At 39.8% G+C, this 21,636-nt stretch overlaps 2 protein-coding genes across 8 annotated transcripts in view; one reads left to right on the forward strand and one right to left on the reverse strand.

Moving 5' to 3' along the window:
- dnah5 (dynein, axonemal, heavy chain 5) overlaps positions 1-4,053 on the reverse strand; it is an 84,695-nt gene extending 80,642 nt beyond the window's left edge. For 2 of the 3 annotated variants that reach the window (XM_027287383.1, XM_027287382.1), the window contains exon 1: positions 3,154-3,328. In XM_027287383.1, the coding sequence (XP_027143184.1) occupies positions 3,154-3,243 (90 nt within the window). In that variant the 5' untranslated portion in view covers positions 3,244-3,328. Of the gene's footprint in view, positions 1-3,153; positions 3,329-3,952 lie in introns of those variants that run through there. The other variant, XM_027287384.1, reaches the window with a different exon arrangement.
- triob (trio Rho guanine nucleotide exchange factor b) overlaps positions 3,219-21,636 on the forward strand; it is a 103,473-nt gene continuing 85,055 nt past the window's right edge. For 2 of the 5 annotated variants that reach the window (XM_019271698.2, XM_019271700.2), the window contains exons 1-2: positions 4,944-5,229; positions 15,764-15,817. In XM_019271698.2, coding sequence (XP_019127243.1) covers positions 5,160-5,229; positions 15,764-15,817 — 124 coding nt within the window. In that variant the 5' untranslated portion in view covers positions 4,944-5,159. Of the gene's footprint in view, positions 3,333-3,409; positions 3,614-4,943; positions 5,230-15,763; positions 15,818-21,636 lie in introns of those variants that run through there. The other 3 variants (XM_027287387.1, XM_027287385.1, XM_019271699.2) reach the window with 3 other exon arrangements.

Here is a 21,636-nt window from a genome sequence, read left to right on the forward strand (position 1 = left end):
ATACAGACAACAGCTCTGGTCTTACTTTATCATTTAAGAACTTGCACTTCATCTATTTAAACATATAACGTGTGTTTCAAATCATTTCTTTTAGCATGAAATACATCCAGTAAAAAGTGCAACTTCCTCACTGGTTGACATATCTTTTTCCAATAAATATATACCACACTAAGGCTAAGTCAGATTAAATGAGTTGGTTGTGATAAGCCTGCAAAACCTGCAGCACACAAACACATTTTAAATAGGCTCTTATGCATAAATAAAACTCATTTTCTCAGCATTTCCCTTCCCTTTAGCCTTCTTCTACCAGCCACTTTCTGAAACAAACTCATCTGCTGTTTACTGAATCCTGACACATTAATGATGAATTACATTGAGCCAAAGTAGATAGCCATGAAGACAAGTTGTCTGTAACTTCAGAACTCTTGGGTCACCTTACCTTGTTTTGATAGTCTGGTTTAAAATGCAGCATCGTCGTCAGCCTTTCAGTCTGACACTTCTTTTCAGGTCATTCCACCATCTTAATTGGCCCCGCTTTTCATGTCATTAGAGAATTACAGCTTCCAACAAAGAAGTCAAGACAGTGGACAAGTGGCTTTGCTACAGTATGTGAGCAACCAGCCTTCTTATTTGCTATGTGAGAAAGGTTGCTGCCCTGAAATTATGACAGTGTTGCTGCTAAAAGGGGACTGCTAACTACATAATGTGGTGTTGGGTGACCATCTGTCTGCAAGGTAATTATCTTGGCCCTGCTCTCACCTTACAATTCTATTACAACAATGGGATGGAGAGACAGGTCTGGGGGTAAGGGTGCTGGTGGAAATGTTGTTGACATATTGGAATACAGTGTGGGTGTTTTTTTTCCTTTTTTTTTTTAAATGACCTTATTGACCTAGAATACATTTGTCAACCTCTTAACCAGGTTTCACAATCTAAACACTTTGGATATTGTATGCACCACATTATATGCTAACTGATACTAGTCATGTAGTGACTGTAGTAACACCTCCATAGGGTAAGAATATAATGGTGACATTTCTCAGACATTAGCATTGGGCTTTTTTTTTATTCAAACATGGTCTAGTTAATATAATTTAAAATGTCATAGTAGCACGGGTGGTTTATTTGGCAGTCCTCACTTTCTGCTTTAAATAATACATTTATAATATTCTCCAATGTGAGAATTTATCAGAGTAAATTGTTTACAATTGCATTTTGGACAAAAAAAGCAATTTGCAATCTTGGGTTTTCCTTTTTACATTTTATAGATTAAATGGAAAAAAGAAAAAAAGAAAAAAAGATTAGATTAGAGCGTAACAAAAATAATATTTTTTTACAATTCTACAGGGAGACCCAAATAATTCACCCAGTGAATACACACACATACACACAAACATAGACCTCCTGCCAATTAATATTAAAATGCCATTAGCCTTTACTGTGGCGTCCAACAAATAAGAAGCTCCCTCCACAAGGATCTAGCTGATGTTTTGATATTGAAAAAATGATTGCGAAGCTTTGCATTTAAAAGCAGTTTGGTCATCAATTTTTCACCATGCCATGACTGATTTTCTAAGCTGAACTGTCTGGTTTTGAGCTGCCAAGAAACAGGAGAGTGACTGTAAATTATAAATGAGGGGGAGGTGAGATCTGAAAAAGAAAGACATAGAGAGGGAGCAAGACAGTGAAAGGTCCACTGTTCTCCCAGAGGATGTTCACACTGGCGAACCCAGAGAGTTTAAACAAATCTAAAAAAAATACACCAGGCTGTAGCACAATATGTCTCAGCAGCCAAAAACAGTCTGATGACTTCTTGCACCGTTTCTCTTTTAATGGACTTTGCCGCCTAGTTGGTTCTAACAGATTGTTTTATATTGCTGTTTTATGAATGTATTTTACTGCCTGTTACTAGACTCAAACAAAATGGACATAAAGAAGACAAGCAAATACTATGGAAGTTGTTCAATATTTTATGAATCCACAGAGTGCAGGATCACCTATGCTTATCTGGGTCAATCCCATGTGGAATTCAGTTCACATAAAGTCCTGTTTCCACACATAACATGCCATAAAAAAAAAGCATGTACATACTGTATTCAACCACGACTATTTATCTATGTAGAATTTATGTTGTATTTTAATGGAGGCTGCACAAAAATTCATAAATAAGAGGGAGGTGTTTACTCCACTACAGTCAGTAGTCATTTATTTTTAAATGTATGCATACAAATAACAACATTAAATGCATTAGCACCTAGAAATAATTTCCATGCAGATATACTGCATATTTCCTCTTTCATAGAAGTAAAACGTCACTCAGCCTTCTGAGAACAACAGCAACAATACACTACCATCTAGTGGACTGAGGCTCATAATACAACCGACATGGAGGTTGTGCTACAGTTATGTTTGAGTAATGCCAGCAAGTCTAATAGAGCAGTGCTTCTCAGAGCAATTATCAAAAGCACTCAAGGGGTTCATGAGTTGAAAATGGAGTACAGATTAATTCCATCACTCTTTTCCCCCACATAATTAATTAAAAACTGGCGAGAACCTCTTGTGCACCCAAGTGATTGAAAAAAAAGAGGGGCATTACTTTAGAAGAAAACCCATCCGGGCCTTAAAATGTCTATAACTAATTCTAATTAGAGACATGTGGTTCTTTAAGTTTGGCACATTACAATTTGGCAAAATGTGAATTTAAGGTTTTAGATAATCATATGCAAAATCAATGATACAACCTGAGCATGACAGGAGGAAGATAAGAAGCTATATGCTTTTGCATGTATGAAAATGTGCCACTGAATCGAGACTGTACACACCTACGTTGACAAAACATAACCTAGAAATATTGTAGATTTCAAAACAATCATAACAACCATCTGCTGATATAATGATTCTTTACACAGCATCGAAAAAATAATAGTAATAGTAAGATAATGGATTGTAGAAGTCCTAACACCTAAAAGCAGGCCACTACATAACAGAGAGGGAAATATGGACAAAGAAAATAATTCTTAGGCCTGAAGGTCTGCATTCCTTTGGATGAGGGGGCACTGAGGACATGTTCCTCAGAGACATAGGCTACATTTAAAGTGTCACATTGTCGTGATTATCACTCATCTGTAATAGGGCAAACAATCGAAATCCAACCTGCATCTCCTTAAGTGACTCCACTTGGACAGAAGGTTGGGTGGGTCGGTTCCTGTAGCTGACTTTGGCGAGTCGAGAGTTGAAGGACATGGCTCAAACATTTCTTGACAGAAATGCCTCCTCTAAAACTAGACTTTAAATTTCCAGCTTCATCCGCGTCAAGTACGGCACTGTACAGGGTAGGTATACTGTTCTGAGATTTGTTTTCGTGGTCGGAGTGCCACAAAAACACGTTTTTCCACCGCGGTGCTCTTCTATGTTGTTAGTGGTTTCCAAGGTAACGAGACATTTATCAATGGGGTAGTGGGCTGGCCCCGAAAGAAACTATTTATTCAACAAACAGTGTGGTCGTCTCAAGAGTTTAAAGTACGGACATAAAGACAGACAGGACCACCAATGGACGCCAATTTTGTGTCACTTCGGTGCCCAAATTTGGACGAGGAAAGCTGATATTTTTGAGGCAAGTCACTTTGGTTACTGAAGTTAAGATGGTGCCGTTTATCACATTTATGTCATATGTATTTTTCTAAAGAGCAAATGTTCGTTCTTAAGTTTTAGAAGTGGCTGCAAAACACTGACTTCTTGTCGACTAGCTACAACATGCTAGCAGATGTAGGTTGGCCAATTAGCTGTTGCTTTTTTTGGGCCACTGTTTTACTTGTTGGAGATAATTAGCAGAGTTGTAAGTCGTTACACAATTACAGTATACCCAAATGTTAATTTTGCTTCCCGTTTTATTTTGAAAGCGTCATCATGAACAGGTTAAAGGCATCAGCTAGCCTGATTTATAGCTACTCACCAGGTGTGCTGATTACACAGGTGCGTCAAATCAGACAGGAGTCGGTCTAATTATTAATGTGACGTATGTTTTTGTTCCAAATGATTTAACTATGCGCCATGTTTTATCATGTAGACCTAAGTGTCATTATTAAAAAAAAAAAAAAAGCAAACTTAAATCAATGTAACGCTCTTTTAAACGGGTTTGTGATGATGTCATATCACCATGGTACCCAGCTGCCGACATCTCCAGAGCAGTTTGTGATGGCAGCCCCTGGATGGCAGCACAGCACCGTGCCTTGTTTTTTTTTTTGTATTTTTTAAAGGGACTGAGCTGCAGCTGTCAGGGAGAACTGGGTTAGATTTGTGGGGCGAATGACCTCATACTGTAGCATCATCTTCGTCACTAGGAGATGAAGAGAGACTTAAATAATCCGTCGTCATTTTCTCCCTCTTATCCGCTTAAAACAGTCATTACTGGCAAATAAATGTTATGGGCAACTTGTGACCATACAGTAACTGTTCGGAAACTAAATAATGCAACACTAGAAACTCAATGACCTCATGGGCCTATATAATAAAGTTAACTATGAGAGGGGCTACCATACTACTATTACTACTACTACTACACGAATAAGAAAAAAAAAAACATCAAGGGTATGCGTGATGTTTTTTGTCGTTATGCCATCTCCCATAACATCTGGGCTTGAGCTTTCAAAGGCATGCGATCCTGATGGAGGACTCCTACGCAGCCCGCATCAGCACCGCAGTGAGTGACGCTGGGGGCTGCTGATGTGCTGTGGCGCACACTAAATTTGGGTGGCGCACAATGCACCAAAACCCCCCGAAACGGAATCCCAGGATATCCCACCCCCACCCACCAGACGAAACGGAATAGCCCTCCTCCCTCAGTTCTCCTCCCCTCCCCTTTTTACCTCCGCCTTCTCTCACTATCACCCCCCCTCCACACCATTCCTCCTCCTCCTCCTCCTCCTCCTCCTCGCCCTCACGTCCCAACTCGGGAGCGCCGCCGATCGGTCGCCAGGATTTTCCCTTCTCGGCCAAAATGGAGGAGGAGGTCTCTCGCTTAATGAAGGGAGAACAGATTGTATGACCGGATCTGCTTCAATGAAAGGCGTTAGGATAAGCTTTTGCTGATAAATAATTAGTGCAACAATAAAACCCTTTGAGGATATCCACCGCTATTTCTGCACAAGCGACCAACAGCCATGAGCGCAGGAGAGGGACTAGATGAGGCTGCGAAGGACGCGGCAGACATAGCGGCGTTTTTCAAATCCGGTAAGTCGGGAAGGGGCGAGTCTAGCTCCGGGAGAGCTACAGTAGAGCTGACGGTGTGATCACTTGGTGGTCAGTCACATTGTTGACAAAAATGACAAAAACCACTGATGGATTTCATGGACGAGATGCGTACTGCGCGTCCGACGTGCTGGAGAGATGCGCGCAGCTTGTAGTTATTTACCCAATTTTAGTCCACTGACTTGTCATTCCACAGCCTTTGATGACAACAGCTTGAATAACACCTCCTGAAATATTTGCTTTTGATTATTAGGCAGTGACCCCATTTTGGGTTGGACTAAGTACAAGGTGTGGATGGTTACAGCTTTACCACAGTCTCTTTGGGCTGTGCGAGTATTTCGACGTTACAGCTTGTATCCATCACGAATCCCTTGGATGTGGGTAGAACATTTTTTTTTTCTTTCTTTAATTTAATCTCTGTCTTTAGGCGCGTGTAGATTGAACAATCATGTGGGATCGTGCATCATCACTCTGGACCCAGGTCTCTCAGATCTGATGCACGGATAGAGGCTAGGCCATCGACGCACGTATGGGCAATAGGTTGCACTCTACGCACTGGGCCTGTCTGATACGATGGCATCAACCTAATAAATAAGAATAGGCCTGCCCACCTTATCAGTCTGCATCCAAAACATAAACATCTTTTATAGGTCCTAGGAGGCTGTGCTGGTGCCTGATGTCAGCCAAATAATAACACAGCTGGGCTTGTGTCATGCATTTTGTTGTGATGGTGCTGAGAAACATAATTTGACATAAAGTTATAGGGGTGTCATTTCATACATTACTTTCATACTTTAGCCTTCTTCAATGGCAAACCTGTGTAATAGGCAAGTTTTATAGCTGAGACTTTTCAACATTGTGCGTTGAGATCAGATATTGTTGATATTGTTTTCTTATTCTAGCTTCCTCATGGATATCAACCCACTGTGAAGCCTGCATTTGTTCAAACTTTCTAAAATACCTCTTTAACCCAGTCTGACACAGGCATCCGGAGGGCAGGGAGTGCTATCACAGTTTTCAGAAAGGTACATTTTAAAGCAAAATTCCAGTGTTGGGGAAAGATGTTGCCACCATTAGAGCGGGACCACCTCTGATACACACCAAAAGAAGCAGCTGTCTCCCCTTCTCTCTCTCTCACTCAGCTGTTTCTCTCTGTGACACCTGGTGCCTTGGGGTCTGCTGTTTACTGTCTCCCCAGATTGCAAACATGCAGGAACACACAGACACACACACACACACACACACATACACACACAGCAGTTGCACACGTCCTCCTAAGAGCATATGAATCAATAAATTCAGTAGATGTGTGCATGTGCATGCACACACACACACACACACACACACACACACACATACTTCATACTTTTTTAAAGAGTCTATAATCCACATACTTTCTCCCAGAAATTTGCTCTGCCAGTCAGACGGGTAGGAATGTTGTCAAAATGGATTGTATTCAAATGCTACAGTCTCTTTTACGGTTGGTTGGATGTCTGCCAATGTATTTTCCTATAGCTGTGTTGTATCAGGCTGGAAAGTTGGCTCACTGAAGTTGGACTGCTTGGATGTTTATATAGCGGCAAATGCAGTTCATACAGTATTCATGATGGAGACAGAAATAGGTTATGGCCTCAGGAAACTTTTATAAGAGACTATTATGAAGAGAACGCTTGGGGGGAAGTTTCTGTGTCATTATTGTGGAGAATAGCACTAAATGCTAAATGAATTTTGTCAAATAGCTGCAAGTCTCCAGCTGAGATAGAGCTGTTGTTTACGAAATGTAAAAAAAAAAAAGGCACACAAAGATGGACATATTGGAAAGATGACAATCTACATGTCAATGAATTCACTCATATACTGTGCTTAATTATTTGATGATATCCTCCCTCATTTGTTCATATATTTAGCAAACATTACTAATATTTCCCATCACTTTAAACATTTTGTATGTCATTTACTTCTTCACTCAGTTTTATCAAAGTATTATCAAATCCATATACACATCTGTAATTTATTAAAATATGATAGCTCAGCCATTTATTCGTCCATACATGCATCCTCTGTATCCTTATCTGTCTTGTAGTTTCACGGTGAGGGACCAGTAGTAATGGCCATCCCGCTCCCTGTAGCCTCTCCAGCAGGCTCCCTAATTGCTGCCAGCTTGTTGCATGTTGAAATCTTGGCACACAGCTGCTCATCCTAGTTGATCCTAGTTGCTCTGTGTATGTGTGAGTGTGTTTTTCTTTTCCTTTTTTTTTTCTGAGACTCTGGATGCACTTTGGTGCCCTAGTTAGTCAGTGAAGGCTAGAATACGGCAGATCATTCTACTGAACAAGACCTAAAGTGACTGACTGGCTGTCTGAGCGGCTTGATCACTGGCTAAGAGGCTGACTTAGTGAGACTCTAACTCACTGGCTGGCAGGATAACGGAATGTGAATTGTAGCTACAAAGCTGGCTGATTGTTTGGATGATTAAACTGAGATTTCCATCAAAGCACCAAGTGTTTCAAAGTCCTAGTGTTTGACGCTGCACTACTAGTTTTGAATTTCCTCACCTGAATAGATAATGCTATCGTCGGCCCTTAAAAATACTTGATGTTCCACTCTGCTTGATTATTATCAGTGAGCAGATGGAGCTCCATCTCTGAGTCCCACACTGATGCTGTGGATCACAGCTCAGCCGCTGAGTCACTCTCCCAGGTTGCTCATGCCGTGACTTAGAGACGAATCCCAAAATTGTTTCAACTGGTTTAAGATGAGGAAAAATCTCACTGCTTCCTTGAACATTTTGAAGATAGAAACATCTTTATCCTCTTTCAGGCATATATCTCTACAGATTTGCAAGTATTTGCATAAACAAAAAACAATTTAAAGCATGGGAATACAATACATAATACAATTACCCTAGAGGTTTGCCTTGAAATATTTTCTAGCACCACTGGCAAAAAACACGAACAAAGTTAAATATTTTGGTGATGTGTTAATGTTTTGTCTGGTTTTGAATCACTCTGTGTCAATATCTTTATTTCTGTCTCTTTGAAAATGTTTAGGACTTTGTTAGAGTAGATGAGTTAGCAGGACACCACTCTACCTGTCATTCTATACAACTGCATGCATTTCCTATCTAAACTGTAGATATAGATAAAATTTTTAAATTGATCCTGTACTACCCTACAATATGTCTGAGGTTAAATCATAATGGACAGCAAAAACATTGTTGATCAAATAATTTGGAGTCTAGGCTATACCTTTTATATTGCTTGACTTACTGTATACCATTTTTTTATGCATACCTATTTTATAAGAAATATTATGATGCTGATCCGAGTCTGTCCTCTGTAGAAACCTCATACACAGCACAGTCCTATGCTATCACATTCTGGAGCAAAAATATCAGTGTTTGAAATGGCCGATGACATAACACTTATGTCCCTAGCAAAGTCAATATATCAAACAGTGCAAAAATGTATCATGGTTTAAACTCAGATCAGTTTGCAGGGCCCAGAAATCAAATCAAGCCTCGTTCTTACCACTAATTGGCCGACAACTCCCAAAGCCTCTAGTGTCTTATAGGTTGAAAGGCATAGCTACTGTGCAATCCTAGTATGTCATGGTACAGCTACTATCTCTTTCTGAAAATATCTGCATGCCAAAGACATTAGCTCCACATGAACTAAAATAATGTGGTCACTGTTGGTGCAATACAAAGGGAGCCATCTTTGCAAAACCAAAAATAACATTTGCACAATAGTGCGTTTTTACAAGATATTAATTCATAGATGGTCTCTTGAGTGATGTGTAATGAAGTTACTGGGTCTGTGCAATAGCATTATTGTACAGAACTGCACTGTGAAACTCAATTGACATAAAACAACCGGATGTACCGCATGCTGGAACAAGATTAAATAACTGTCAAAAGAACTTGCATAAGAGCCGTATCTCCCCTTATAACTCCACTGGTCATAAGACAGTGGTCATCAGTCATTATACCCATGGAGTACAGGGCTTAGGGCTGTTGCAAAGATCTGCTGTGTACTGTGTGAAACTGGCTTCTATTCTGTCCATTACTAATGCAGACAGGCTTTCAACTATACATGTATGAGTGTGTTAGCAGTCTGCTGTGTTAAATAATAGATTTTTTTATATGTCAGGAGAATAAATGATGGGCCGTAGCATAAATGATTACTTCTGCTTTGTCATTTTGGTAGAGAATAACTATAAATTATATTGCAATAAGCAATGTTTGTTGCACGTCTTTATGCATATTATATTTAGTAGCTTATTAATCAGTGGATCTTGCATTGAGGTTAAAAATGAGACATCAGCATCAACAAGGCAGTGTCAGTATTGCACAATGTAGTGAGCCATCTCCCTCTGTTCCCAAAGTGAACCCAGTGACCTGTGCCAGTGCAGTCTGTAATGAGAGCCAAATCACTGAGCAGTGATTCTTCATTTTTCTTCTAGCACAGTCATAGTTGATGAAAGCATAATGACCTAATGTTATCTTGCACACTCAAGCAGAAATCTTATATAATAATGTAGATGAGGATTTCAACAGACCATGCAGCATGCATCTTGGAGTATGTAACATATTGTAAACAGTACTGATAGAGAATGGAAAGGTGGATGTGAAGGCAAAGACAAATGTGTACTGAGAGAGGTAAAGGGCAGGAATAAATAAAGGGAAAGTAAATGGAAGTGTAGGAGAGGGAAGAGAGAGTCAGATTCAAAGAGAGGACATGACATACTTAGAGGAACAAACAAGCCTTCACTCATCAAATTATAGAGCTGAGGCTTGGGTGGAGCACACCCTGCAAAATGTAGGCTACTCTGCTCTCCATGAGGCTGAAACCTTTTGGTTTCATCCAGGGGCAGCCTAATTGGCAGTTGGTCAGAGTTAAAGACTATAAGCTTAGATTGGCATTGCCTGCACTGCTAAATCGCCTGGGCTCACATGCACAGTTGGCTATCTCACTTATTCAACTAAAGGAGTAAAGTGAGGACAAGTCTACATAGCTACTGTTAAATGTAATTACAACATCAGTGGACATGCATACAAAATAATATGGTTGTGTTGCATGGCAAATTCTGCATTAGCAACCAAGCTAAACTGAAAATGCCACAACAGTCAGGTCAGTATGACAGCACAAAAATGAGTGGCAGCATGGTTCCCAAACTCTGCAAATTTAACAACAACAAAAAAAAGTAGATGTCATCATGATGCTCATTTGTCACAACTGAGACAGGAAGTGGTTTGCCTTCAAAATAAGAGTGTGTGTTTTAAAATACAAGGACACTAAAATAAAAAAGGGGGTACTACAGGCTGTAAATTATTGTAACTGTGATGGCACCACACTGTAAAGATTTTTCTTTTCATAAATGACATACGTTCATGCAAAGCCTTGTTCATGTTTACATTCATTTTTGCTTGGTAATCAGCAGCTTAATTGTGCATTTCATGCAAAAATGGCTAAATTCAATCTCACCCGAATCAGCAATTTTACAGACCACATCAAATACAATTACAGACTAATAAGTCTGTAATCAATAACATAACTCAATAAACATGAGCCTTGAGATCTTCTAAATCTACATATATATACGAAAGCCCAGTTACTGTGCCAATAAACAGATCAGGGTGCTGGTTCATCTGTTGCAAGCTTCTCTCGTAAAAGAAACTAATGTTAGTTTTAAAAGCATGATATATAAATGGTCACATGACTAAAGAGGAGTTTGCTGCATACCGAAAACATGCGATTCCAGGCCACTGTACTGTATATGAGTCAGAAGAGGCAGATTTCTCCTCCTCTCATGAGTTTATATAAAAAGACTACTGTATGCTCCCAATAAGGAGCAGATGTTGGGATGCTTGTTATAGCCTGTTCCTCTTGTGGTGTTTACTGGAGATTTTTATGGAGAAGACAATCAAGAAGGTCACAGGGATGGGGCGCGTTTAGCTCAGTTGGTAGAGCAGCCATCCAGGGTTCGAATCCCTGTGGCTCTTTCCCACATGTCATTCCCTATCTCTCTCTCCCCGCATTCCTGTCACTCTTAAGCTGTCTCTATCAGAAATAAAGATTGAAAAGGCCCCAAAAAAATCTTAAAAATAAATAAATAAATAATAATAATAAAAAAAAGAAGGTAGCAGGGCAAGACAATTACCTGTTTTACTGCCAGACCACACTGATCGATCTCATCAGAGACTCACGACCTTTTCGAGAGAGTCGTAATACACTTTACAGACGTGTAACCCCCCTCGATCTCGTCAAATTATTGATCGCTGTAAAATGTCATGTACATCTATGGCAGAGGTCACTTTGAAGGCAAACAGGCAGGGGACCCGGTTTGCTTTTCTTTAACATAGAGAAAATGTGTTGAAGTTTGTTTGAAGTGGCCAGATATTTAGCTCATTGATTTTTCTGCAGAGTTTGAACAGAATCTCAAGACATACATAAACCTGACTGATCTCCAGTGCATCACATGATGTAGTCAGGAGCTACTATTGAGGGCCTCAGTGAAAAACAAGCAGAGCAGTGATACTAGCTTCTTGGATCTAAACTTGATTCTTCTGCGTTACGCATATACGCATATGATCCTAAAGTTATTCAGGGCTCTTAAAGTGAAATGGTCTCTACCTTCGGTGAGAGCCATTTGGATGCTCCTCCATATACTGGAAAGAGATTGGCTGGTAGCCTTATGTCGATAATCAGGAATTCCAGTAGGTTGGTAATGTGTTAGTAGGATGCTAAATGTAGCCTGTGGGACAGCGTCATTACTTCACACACACATGTGACGTACACACATGCACAGAGATATAAATCACTACATCCCACCCATGTCGCCCAAGGCCCTGGAAGCAAGGGAGAGGGGGATGGAGTGAATGAACGAGAGATGGAGGAATAGGAGGATTGCGGGTCATAAAAATAGGCTGTGGGCTGGTCTGCTTGTCTCCTGCATAACCCCTATCTGATAAGAGACAAACCTTTGTCAGTCATCTGTGGACTCCCACTCATTCTCTCCTTTTTCATTCCTTTCATCGCCTCCTCTACTCTTCTCCCACGCAGCCTTCAATCATTACTTATACCTTGCCTCTGCTCAGGGTTGTCAGATATTTAAATATATAAAATTTCTAATATCCAGTATCCTGTTTGTGAATTCATGCTTTCTTTTCTTGTAACTTCAGTAAATGAGACATCCAGACAAAGACGATTAAATTTGAGTGACAGACTAAGCAGGAGATGTGCGTCACATTAAAGGGGGGGAAAAAAACAGACGAAACAATATAGCTGTCTCTGATGTTTGGCCAGCACAAGCCACCACAATGCTTTGGCGTTGATCCTAATAGGAGGGTGCTAAGTTCACCATTAACTCAAAACAGCATTTTCACAGTATTATGTCAACTTTTGGAACCAAAAGATACTTTATTGTCTCAATAAATGAATCAGGGAGAAGCAAATGCGGATGACAACAGTCATCATTTTAACTTTTATTATTATAAACATATTGCTTCACTAAACGTTTGCCAGGATTCCTCCACATTCCTAATTCTTCCTCCTTCGGCCTTTCTCCTCTTTCCTAATGACCCTAAAGCAGATGTTTCAATCCTCCCTGTCTTTCACAGTTCCTCCCCTATCTCCTCTCCCTTTCCCTACAGCTTAAATCAAAGGAAGCATCTGGATCTGGTATCTGTAGTTGCAAGCCTCCCACAATGCTTGGTACTTCCTTGTTTCGAGAATAGCACTTTGAAAAAGCAGGCACGGACTCATGAGGCCATGCCCGCCCATGAGTTCTGAGACACACACACAGTTTTTTTTTAAGAACATCATACTGAGAGAGAGAGGTGCAGTGTCAGTATGTCAAGTGTCAGGATGTGTGTCGTTTTTTCATTCATAAATTCGGTTAGTGAATGAGCCAGTTCCGCTTCTCTTGCAGTGTGTAAGAATGGGTCACAAGGCTTCATTCTCAATTGTGTGTTTGTTTTCATACTTTTTTTTTTAGTTTAGTGTTAGGCTAATGTACTATGATGTTGATAGGCGCAGAAGCACATTTGTACATCTCCAGCTGAATCCTTGCAACAGATACCAGACCCACACACTTCACTGCACTTCTCTGCACTAATGGCATGTTTTACCTTTATAGCAGTCAAGCAAAGACTCTTACTCCAGTCAGTATGAAAACAATAACTCTGAATAAAGTCAGAACATGGACTCAGCTTTGGCTAAATCAAAGCACAGCCTGCAGTTTGTGTTTGCATACATGTGTCAGCTTGTGTGCTGTTCAAGACTGCTTGTCTTCTGTCAACAGCTGTGCTCAGTCTGTCCAACAGGAACTGTGCAGTCTCTCTTTCTCTCACAAACACACTATAACATTCTCTCTTTGCTTTGAAGGCAGCAGCAGGCTCTGATCCCTGTCGCGTGAACAGTGCCAACCCAGTGCTCCTCTGGCTTTAGAAGGCTAAAGTGCTGCTCGGCCTTTCTGGCTTTGGATGAAATAGGTTGAGGATCAAACTTAACATCCAACCTACTGTATTGGCTTGCAGAAGTACCCACTCTTAAACTGACACTGTTTTGGAGGAAATACTTCCAGTTCTGCTGTGCTTTTGGAGCTAAATCGTTTGTTTTGTTGTTTTGTTTTGATTCCTGTAAAACACTCAGATATTTCACACTTCACTTCTGTAAGATGAACCTGTGAAACAAAGTGTACAATTTCATTTCATTTTGACGAAGCTAGCCTACCTACTTTTGTTCTCTCCCTTCCTAATAAAAAAAAACTGTCTCAGGTTTTAACATTCTGCCAAATTGTCCTCCCTAAAGGGGCATTTCACTGTTTTTCAGTGACAAACAGCAAATCCCTTAGGATCAGGGAGGTCAGGTTTGTATTAGTAGTTTAAAAAAGTTAGAAATCTTTAGAGTTCAGATGAGGAGAATGCTTGTTGTTGTTCCCTTTCAAACACTCTTACAACATCATGTTCATGGGTCAAAGTGAAAGGTCTGTCACTTGTGTTTGACCTGGTGATTTCTATCTTTCACCCTGTTTGGTAGAAGATTATTTATGCCTTCTCTCCTCCCTCCTGTCCACATGACCATGTTGCCACCTAATCCCTAAACATATGCAGATCATGATTTCTCCAGGCATCTAATCACCATACGTTCTTCCATTCTGTAAAGATCACTCAAAATTGTCTTCAGAGTATGGGAACAATTATCCTAATCACATTTGTAATTTCTTACAGATACTTTTGCACACCACACAAACAGGAATTAGATGCCAAATACATGCAAGGCCTCAAAAACATTGTTAGCGGACCAAACACTTATCCACGCTGCACTGTATAGAATGAAACATACAGCGTGTGAACAGGTGCTTACTGTAATCCTCGTTAGGCAGCAGCATATGCCAGGCAGTTTTTTTTCAGAAAGGCAGCCAGGAGAAGTCAGAGTGAAGAAGACTTAAGCTGCCCCTGTCCCTCATATCCCTGCCTCTCCATTCTGTTATCTCGTGCCACTATAACGTCATACTGATGAGTGACCCAGAAAGAAAGTTCATCAGTCTGCCGTCGGATATAAGATGCATGTCAGTCCAAATAAAGAATTCAGTGTGTCTTTGGAGTCAGGCTATAACTATTTATTTATCTGCAGGGTTAATATCATTGACATGGAACACTTAAAAAGAAGAAGTGCAGTCATTTTTTCATATTTATCTACATATGAATTTAGATTAAATAACCACCATCCACAACTGGAAATAATATTCAAGTTATGGACGTGTGGATTAGCAGAACGTCAATAATGAATCACTTGTTATTAATTAATCAGTCCTAAATTGATCTTGATGAAAAAAACTGACGTCACCTATTTTAGCACTGCAGTTCAGGCAAGACCCAGTTTGTCTCTGCTCTAATGTTACAGGCTTTGAATATCAAGCACCAGATACTGCTCAGCTTCTTCACAAGTCTGGTTGAATATTCTTAACATTTTATCTCCCTGAAGATGATGCCTTGGGCATTAGAGATAGAGATATGCACTGTTCTTTTGTATATTTAAATAATTCATCCGCTTATCTGCGTGTGTGTGTGTGTGTGTGTGTGTGTGTGTGTGTGTGTGTGTGTGTGTGTCACAGAGTGCTAGAGCAAAGAGTAAAGAAGAGAAATAAAAAGCACAAGGACCTATAGGCTGGATCTTTGCAGACATTTTAACTCGGATGTTGAGTTTACAGTGAACAGTCGTCACCAACCCATGTTCAGCACCCGAGTGTGTGCACACAGACATCTGCGTGCAGCACATCTAATGGTGCTTAATCTCAGGGAGGGACTATCCAGATACTCAGTTCAAAGAGCTGCTCCACAATTGCTCACTCTCTCATTTGTACTGTGTAATCACAAAGCTCTAACTTCTGACACTAAAACATGGTAAAGGTTAAGGAACTGCTCTGCTGAGTCACAGGACAGTCCTTTCGCTCTTTATTTTCTTTATTAAACTAACTTTTTTTTTTTTTACCTCTCTGTCTCTCTCTTTAGATTGCTCTCTTCCAAAATGTGAATCCAAACTGGATGGCCCAGGTCAAACCTCAGGTAGGTCTGATTGTCACACAGTCATAATCGGGAATTTCCTTCAAGAGCAGGACGTATGCACATGATCTGTTTATTGCCCATGCTAGACATCCCTGTGTACGTGTCTTGCCCCATGTTCGTGTTTATGAATGGTGCTGCACTAATCTTACATCCGACATCAAATAGAATTTGTCCGATTTTGTGTTTGGGAGGATGAAAACTGGTGTAGCAGGAAAAAAGCAGTTCATCACGGATGAGCTGCTTATATGCTGCATGTATTTGTGTGTGGGAGAGAGAGAAAGGCCAGAAACATCAAGCACACCATGTACCCTGCCCACTTTAAGTAAAATGTTGTGTACCATCAAGGCTATGCTGAGTCGAATCCCATTAGACTCAAGCTCCTCTGTGGCATCAGATAGCAACCATGACCTTGTGGGTTCACATCCCTAATACCCTAGGACATATATACATGTTAAAAATACACCAAGTTACTGTTGGTTGTTTTTGGGTATAAACAGGGCAGTTTAGTGGCCCGTTTGCACATAGATGATCCCAAATGAATGTGGGCCTGGTGGCCTGCACATAGATTATTCAGTTTAATCTCTCTTGGAGTAAAATGCAGTGTAAGTGTTTGGAGCTTCTCCGTGGAAAGTATGATTTTAAATTGAAAGGCTTCGTGTAATCTGTGTCACAAAAGCTGGCATACAGTGGCAAAAAGTAGATTTGAGGTGGAGTGCCAAGAGTGAACACATTGAAAACACATCTTAAAATTTTGTGCATGTCATTTAAGTTTTACAGTATGAAACTGTAGCCAGAAGAGCATGTCAGGGTGTTTGACATAGTTCAGACCTCATGTTTTCCAAATGGGTCATTCAGGGATGAACACTTTTCCCCAAGACAGTTTTCAATTGACAGCTTGCCCTATTATTCCCACTTGCCAGGATTTGAATGTGTGTTAATGGGAAATGATTTGGACATGCCAGGCAAATCCTGTGCACAGGCCTCTTGCCCAAAAACCCTTGAACTTCATCCCCCAGGCTGACTCACACAAATGAGAGCTGCAGTGGTTTCTTTGTATATTTTTGTTGGAATTGGGCAGAAATTCACGAACTGCCTACAGTGAATCTGAGGTAATCAGGTTGTACTGGCCGTTTTATGGCTGATTGTTCATTGTTCATTTTCAATTACGCTGAACAAAATTACCTTGCTGTTGAGTTAAGTGTCGATTTAGCAAATTGCCTGAAGCGTACCATCACACCGTAACATAAAAGTGCAGATGCACAAAGTCTTCTAACTAAGACTAACACTAACACTTCTTTTCACTTATACTTATTAGCTTATCTGGCACATTTGAATCATGGAATGTGCTGTCGGTCACAACAAAGCATTTATTTTTTGTCCTAATGTATGTTTGAATGAAGGATGTGTGGTTTGTCTGAGTCTGGCTATTTTGATCCCGAAGTGGGAAAGTATTTATTATTTTTGTTTGACTCCTCCCAGTCACCACATACTGTATATCTTTTTTGAGAGTTTTCTTTTCCCTTTTCTGCAATACATGTGCTCATTTGTATTGTTGTGAATTTTGGTCTTGCCTCCATGAGATGTGCTAGATTTAGAGTCGTTGCTGCTTCCTTTCAGTGGGTTTGACATAACCTCAACTGGGTATTTCCTGTTTTTTAATCCAAACTTGGTGTGTTTGGCCAACATGTTTTGAGAAACATTGGTCTTTTCAGGGCTTAGACTTTATTTGTACATAACTCTGTGTATTTGTGGGAACTCGAAGCTATACGTGTATACTATGTGCTGTGTATGGAGAGACTGCTTTGTCTATGTAAGCGATAATATATGATAAGGTATGCTCATGTAGAAACTCATTCTACAGAAATATTAGTCCATGTTTTGGAGTGCGTTGTTTAACTGCTGTGCTGATTTTAACTACTTCATACTGTATACTGTGGGGTAGTTTAATCTACAGCAATACATCCTATTCTGTAAGATCATCATATTCTTGTAACATTGTTGTCCTGTGAAACCACTTATTTCTCAACTTTTAATGAGCTCATAAAAACAGACCTGTCTTCAGCTTTGTAACAATTATCAATACAACAATTTTCCAGCTAGTCTAAGGAGGTTTTAGATTGTTTAATTTGGCTGAGAAGTAGGAGAATTAACCTATAAAGAAACACATAATCCTTAAATTTATGAGAAAAAAAATCACCAAATCTGGAGATACATGTTTTTTTTTATTGGAGAGTAGGAAGTAAAAAAAGAAGAATCGTAATCTGGGGAGTAATTAGTAACTAAAGCTGTCAGATGCAAATACTTAACTACAAATAGTACTGGTATTAGTGCAGTACTTAAACATAGGGAGCCTATTTAGTTACATTGCACCACTCAGTCAGTTAAACCATTACCATAGTACAAATTTATTGTTTCTATGGCTACGGCCTAATTTAGCTGAGCAATGATTTAGACCAGTGATTACTCTGTTAGAATCTTTGGCCAAACAAAGCTACATGAGGGAGAAGATATCTTGCCCAGAATTAATACATCAAGCCATTTCTGCTATAACAGCAACACATTCAGCCTTTTTCACTCATCTGTGGATACATATGGCAAAACAAGGACAGCATTGTCCCCAAATTAATGATGTGGGTTTATGATCTTTGAAAGTACAAATACAGTTCACACACAGAATTGTTAGCCTGTAGGCTTTAGTGCTGAGTTGTGTGTGTGTGTGTGTGTGTGTGTGTGTGTGTGTGTGTGTGTCCAGATTCATGCCAAGTTCAACTTTTCTACCAACATCAACCTGCCTCTCTCTTGTCTGATCTATCAGCACTCATCTGTTCTGCTCATGTCACTTCGCTGCACAGAGGCCTGGACTGATCCTGCATCCAAACACAGCCACTTTAATTTCACACACACACACACACACACACACACACAGACACACACAGACACTCACTTTTCTTACTTTCTTACTCTTTAACTCAATCAGTTTTTTTTAATTATTAGCACATTTATGTGCATAAGATAACAGTATATTAGTCCTGATAAATATGCATTAACCTGAGGTTGCAATAGTTTACATTAACATAACTAAAACTGGTTTAGCTATGTCCTTTCAATCTGACTAGCTCACACACATTTTCTATGTTGATGGAGGGGAACATTTACAAAAAAAAACATACAATTTAGGTGAGTTTAGTTTTATAGAAGACACTAAACCACAAAATCACAAGCGTCCCAAAAACACTGTTGCCTGCATATGGATTTACAGACTAAGCATGCTTAGAGTAAATAGTTGGACTGTTCCCCAGATATACTCTGGCTCTCTGTCTAAGATAAACTGCAACAGTAGCCAACTGCCAGTTCAGTCAGGATGATTCTGATCTCTTATTTAGCATGCAGAGTATGGGAATTAGATGAGAACGATTTGCAGTCCTTGTCTTAGTGGCTGAAAATAGATGAATATTTGAACATGTAGAGAGATGTGTCTGTTCAGTTTAATTCAGCTGTGAACTCAGTCTCTCATCTCTACCCATACTGAGCTCACTGTGTGGTTCCTATTGAATTGGGCTTTGAATGCTAACCATGTGCTCTGCGGGTAGACGAGCAGGCAGGCATGCTCACTCAGTCACACTCACACACACACACACACACTTCTAAACAGTGGAGGAAGTGGTTTTCTCTGGAGTTCATTGGATTTTTTTTTTTTTTGTTCTCCCCTGCAGAGGCCAGGGTGGGGAAGTCTAAACTCTATTTGGTGTGTTTGTGGATGTGGTTGTGTGTGTGTTTGAATGAATTTTGTCTACTCACTCTCTATTCTAATCTTTTCTCTCTCTTCCCTTTTTTCTCACTCCATTGCCTTGTTTTGTTCTATCTTTCAGAAGATGACAGTTGATTTTTATTATCACTTCATTTTTGATTAGCATCAAAAGGAACAAACATGTATGCAGGGAAATATAACACAACAAGAGCTCATAACTGACAAACAGGCAGATTATGAGGGAAATTAATAAATTAAACCATTTAGAGAATGCAGGTATTGTGTCGTCTACAGTTTCATGTCCTGACCTCTACAGCACAGGTGTGTGTGTTGAATTCCACAGCTTAACCAAGTTGTTGGCTGAACTTCATTTGAACTTGGCTTGCATAAAGCGCATGATCAAACAAGGTGCTGCCATCTAATTTGAATGCATGCATGCTATTGGACAAGTACCAAGCATCATTTTAATGGAGTTATGCATTTTGTACCCAAACTGGCCATCCCACATAGTGTCTTCTTAGTGAAGTGTGCACTATAACACTCAGGTTGGCACAGCCTTTGCTAAGGTTTAGCATGGCAGGTGAACCTTGTGTCATGTTTGGAATGTCCAATTACAGGACAGCCTCTCAGTATCATCTTGTTTTATTGTCCTTCTTTTCTTTGATTATTGGATTGGATTGCAATATTTCCTGTGAGTCTGAAAAGGTATTCATTTCAAAGAGTTAAAAAGACCAAATTCTTCATGACGTCTAAATTTGGAAGTATTCCTTTGGGGAAAGCTGCTGGGATTCTATACATACACACAAAGGAGATGGGATGAAAGTGAGGAAAGCCAGTCAGAACATCCTGTGGTGTCTTACACACAGACAGCTGAAGTCTGTACTGAGAATGTTTCTGTCATGTTTGCGTGCATGTGGATGTGTGCATCTTGACCTCTGTGTGTGCCTTTTGCCTAGCTTGTGCGAATGTAAGTGTGTGTGTGTGTGCGCATGTGTGTATGTGTGTATAGACGGCCTTAATTGGATCATGCTGTGGAACACTGGCTGTGTTGGTTTTAGAAAGAGCACAGCTTGCATCCTCCTGTCACAGGATATCAACATAATGATATCTGTTTGGCCAAGCAATATTTCCTGTGGCTGTGAATAACAAGACAATCAAATCCAAAAAGGGTTGGTGGAGAACAATATGAAAACTTCCTCCAAACACTGCATCAGTCCCATCAACTGGAGTTTATTAATCAAAGGAATGTATTTGCTTTTTAAAAACATACACACGTTGAATGGGTGCTTTTATGTAATAATGACCTTTGGACACAGCTTTACATTCTTATATTACTGCATGCATATAAAAAGACTATTTTATTGGAACTATTAATTAATTAATCAAAAACTGTGTCATGTAATCTGAATTTTCTGATTAAAAGCATACTGATTAAGAAGTGATATAAAATTTGTTTCCTGTCACTTTTAATGCATTCTGGCTCAAAGCCCAAAATACCACAATGCATGTAGTTATATATCTCTGCAATGTATTTAACTGCTTATGAAACACTGGAAAAATGGAAAGCAGGCACTGATCAAGGAGGAAATGATATTGCTATAGACTATCTTGATTATTGAATGTGTGAATACCTATACAACTTTATAAAAACAGACAAACACCTTCAGTGATATATCAGGCAACACCATCAGGATTTTTCTCATCAGCATGCATAGCTAAGCCCTGCCCACCATATACAAACACACACATTAAGATACATAAATACAGCACCATGCTGTATGCTAATAGGCTCCATCTGGTGTAAACTGCATTTTCCCTGAAGTCAAGACAGTGTGTTCCTCCGCACTGTTGACATCAGTGTACTTCTCATCTGAATCTTTTTTTCTCTACTTGAAGTTAATAGTAATAAAGTAATAATTTCTTATGGATATTATACATGGACAGTGCTGGGATAAAATAGAGGTGAGTGTTGTAATGTAGCTCTTTTTTATTTTTCCTCTTTCTGTCTTTTTCCTCTTCTCATCTCTCTCTCTCTCTCTCTCTCTCTCTCTCTCTCTCTCTCTCTCTCTCT

This window comes from Larimichthys crocea, chromosome XIII (genome assembly GCF_000972845.2).
Source record: "Larimichthys crocea isolate SSNF chromosome XIII, L_crocea_2.0, whole genome shotgun sequence".
Classification (NCBI taxonomy): Eukaryota; Metazoa; Chordata; class Actinopteri; family Sciaenidae; genus Larimichthys; species Larimichthys crocea.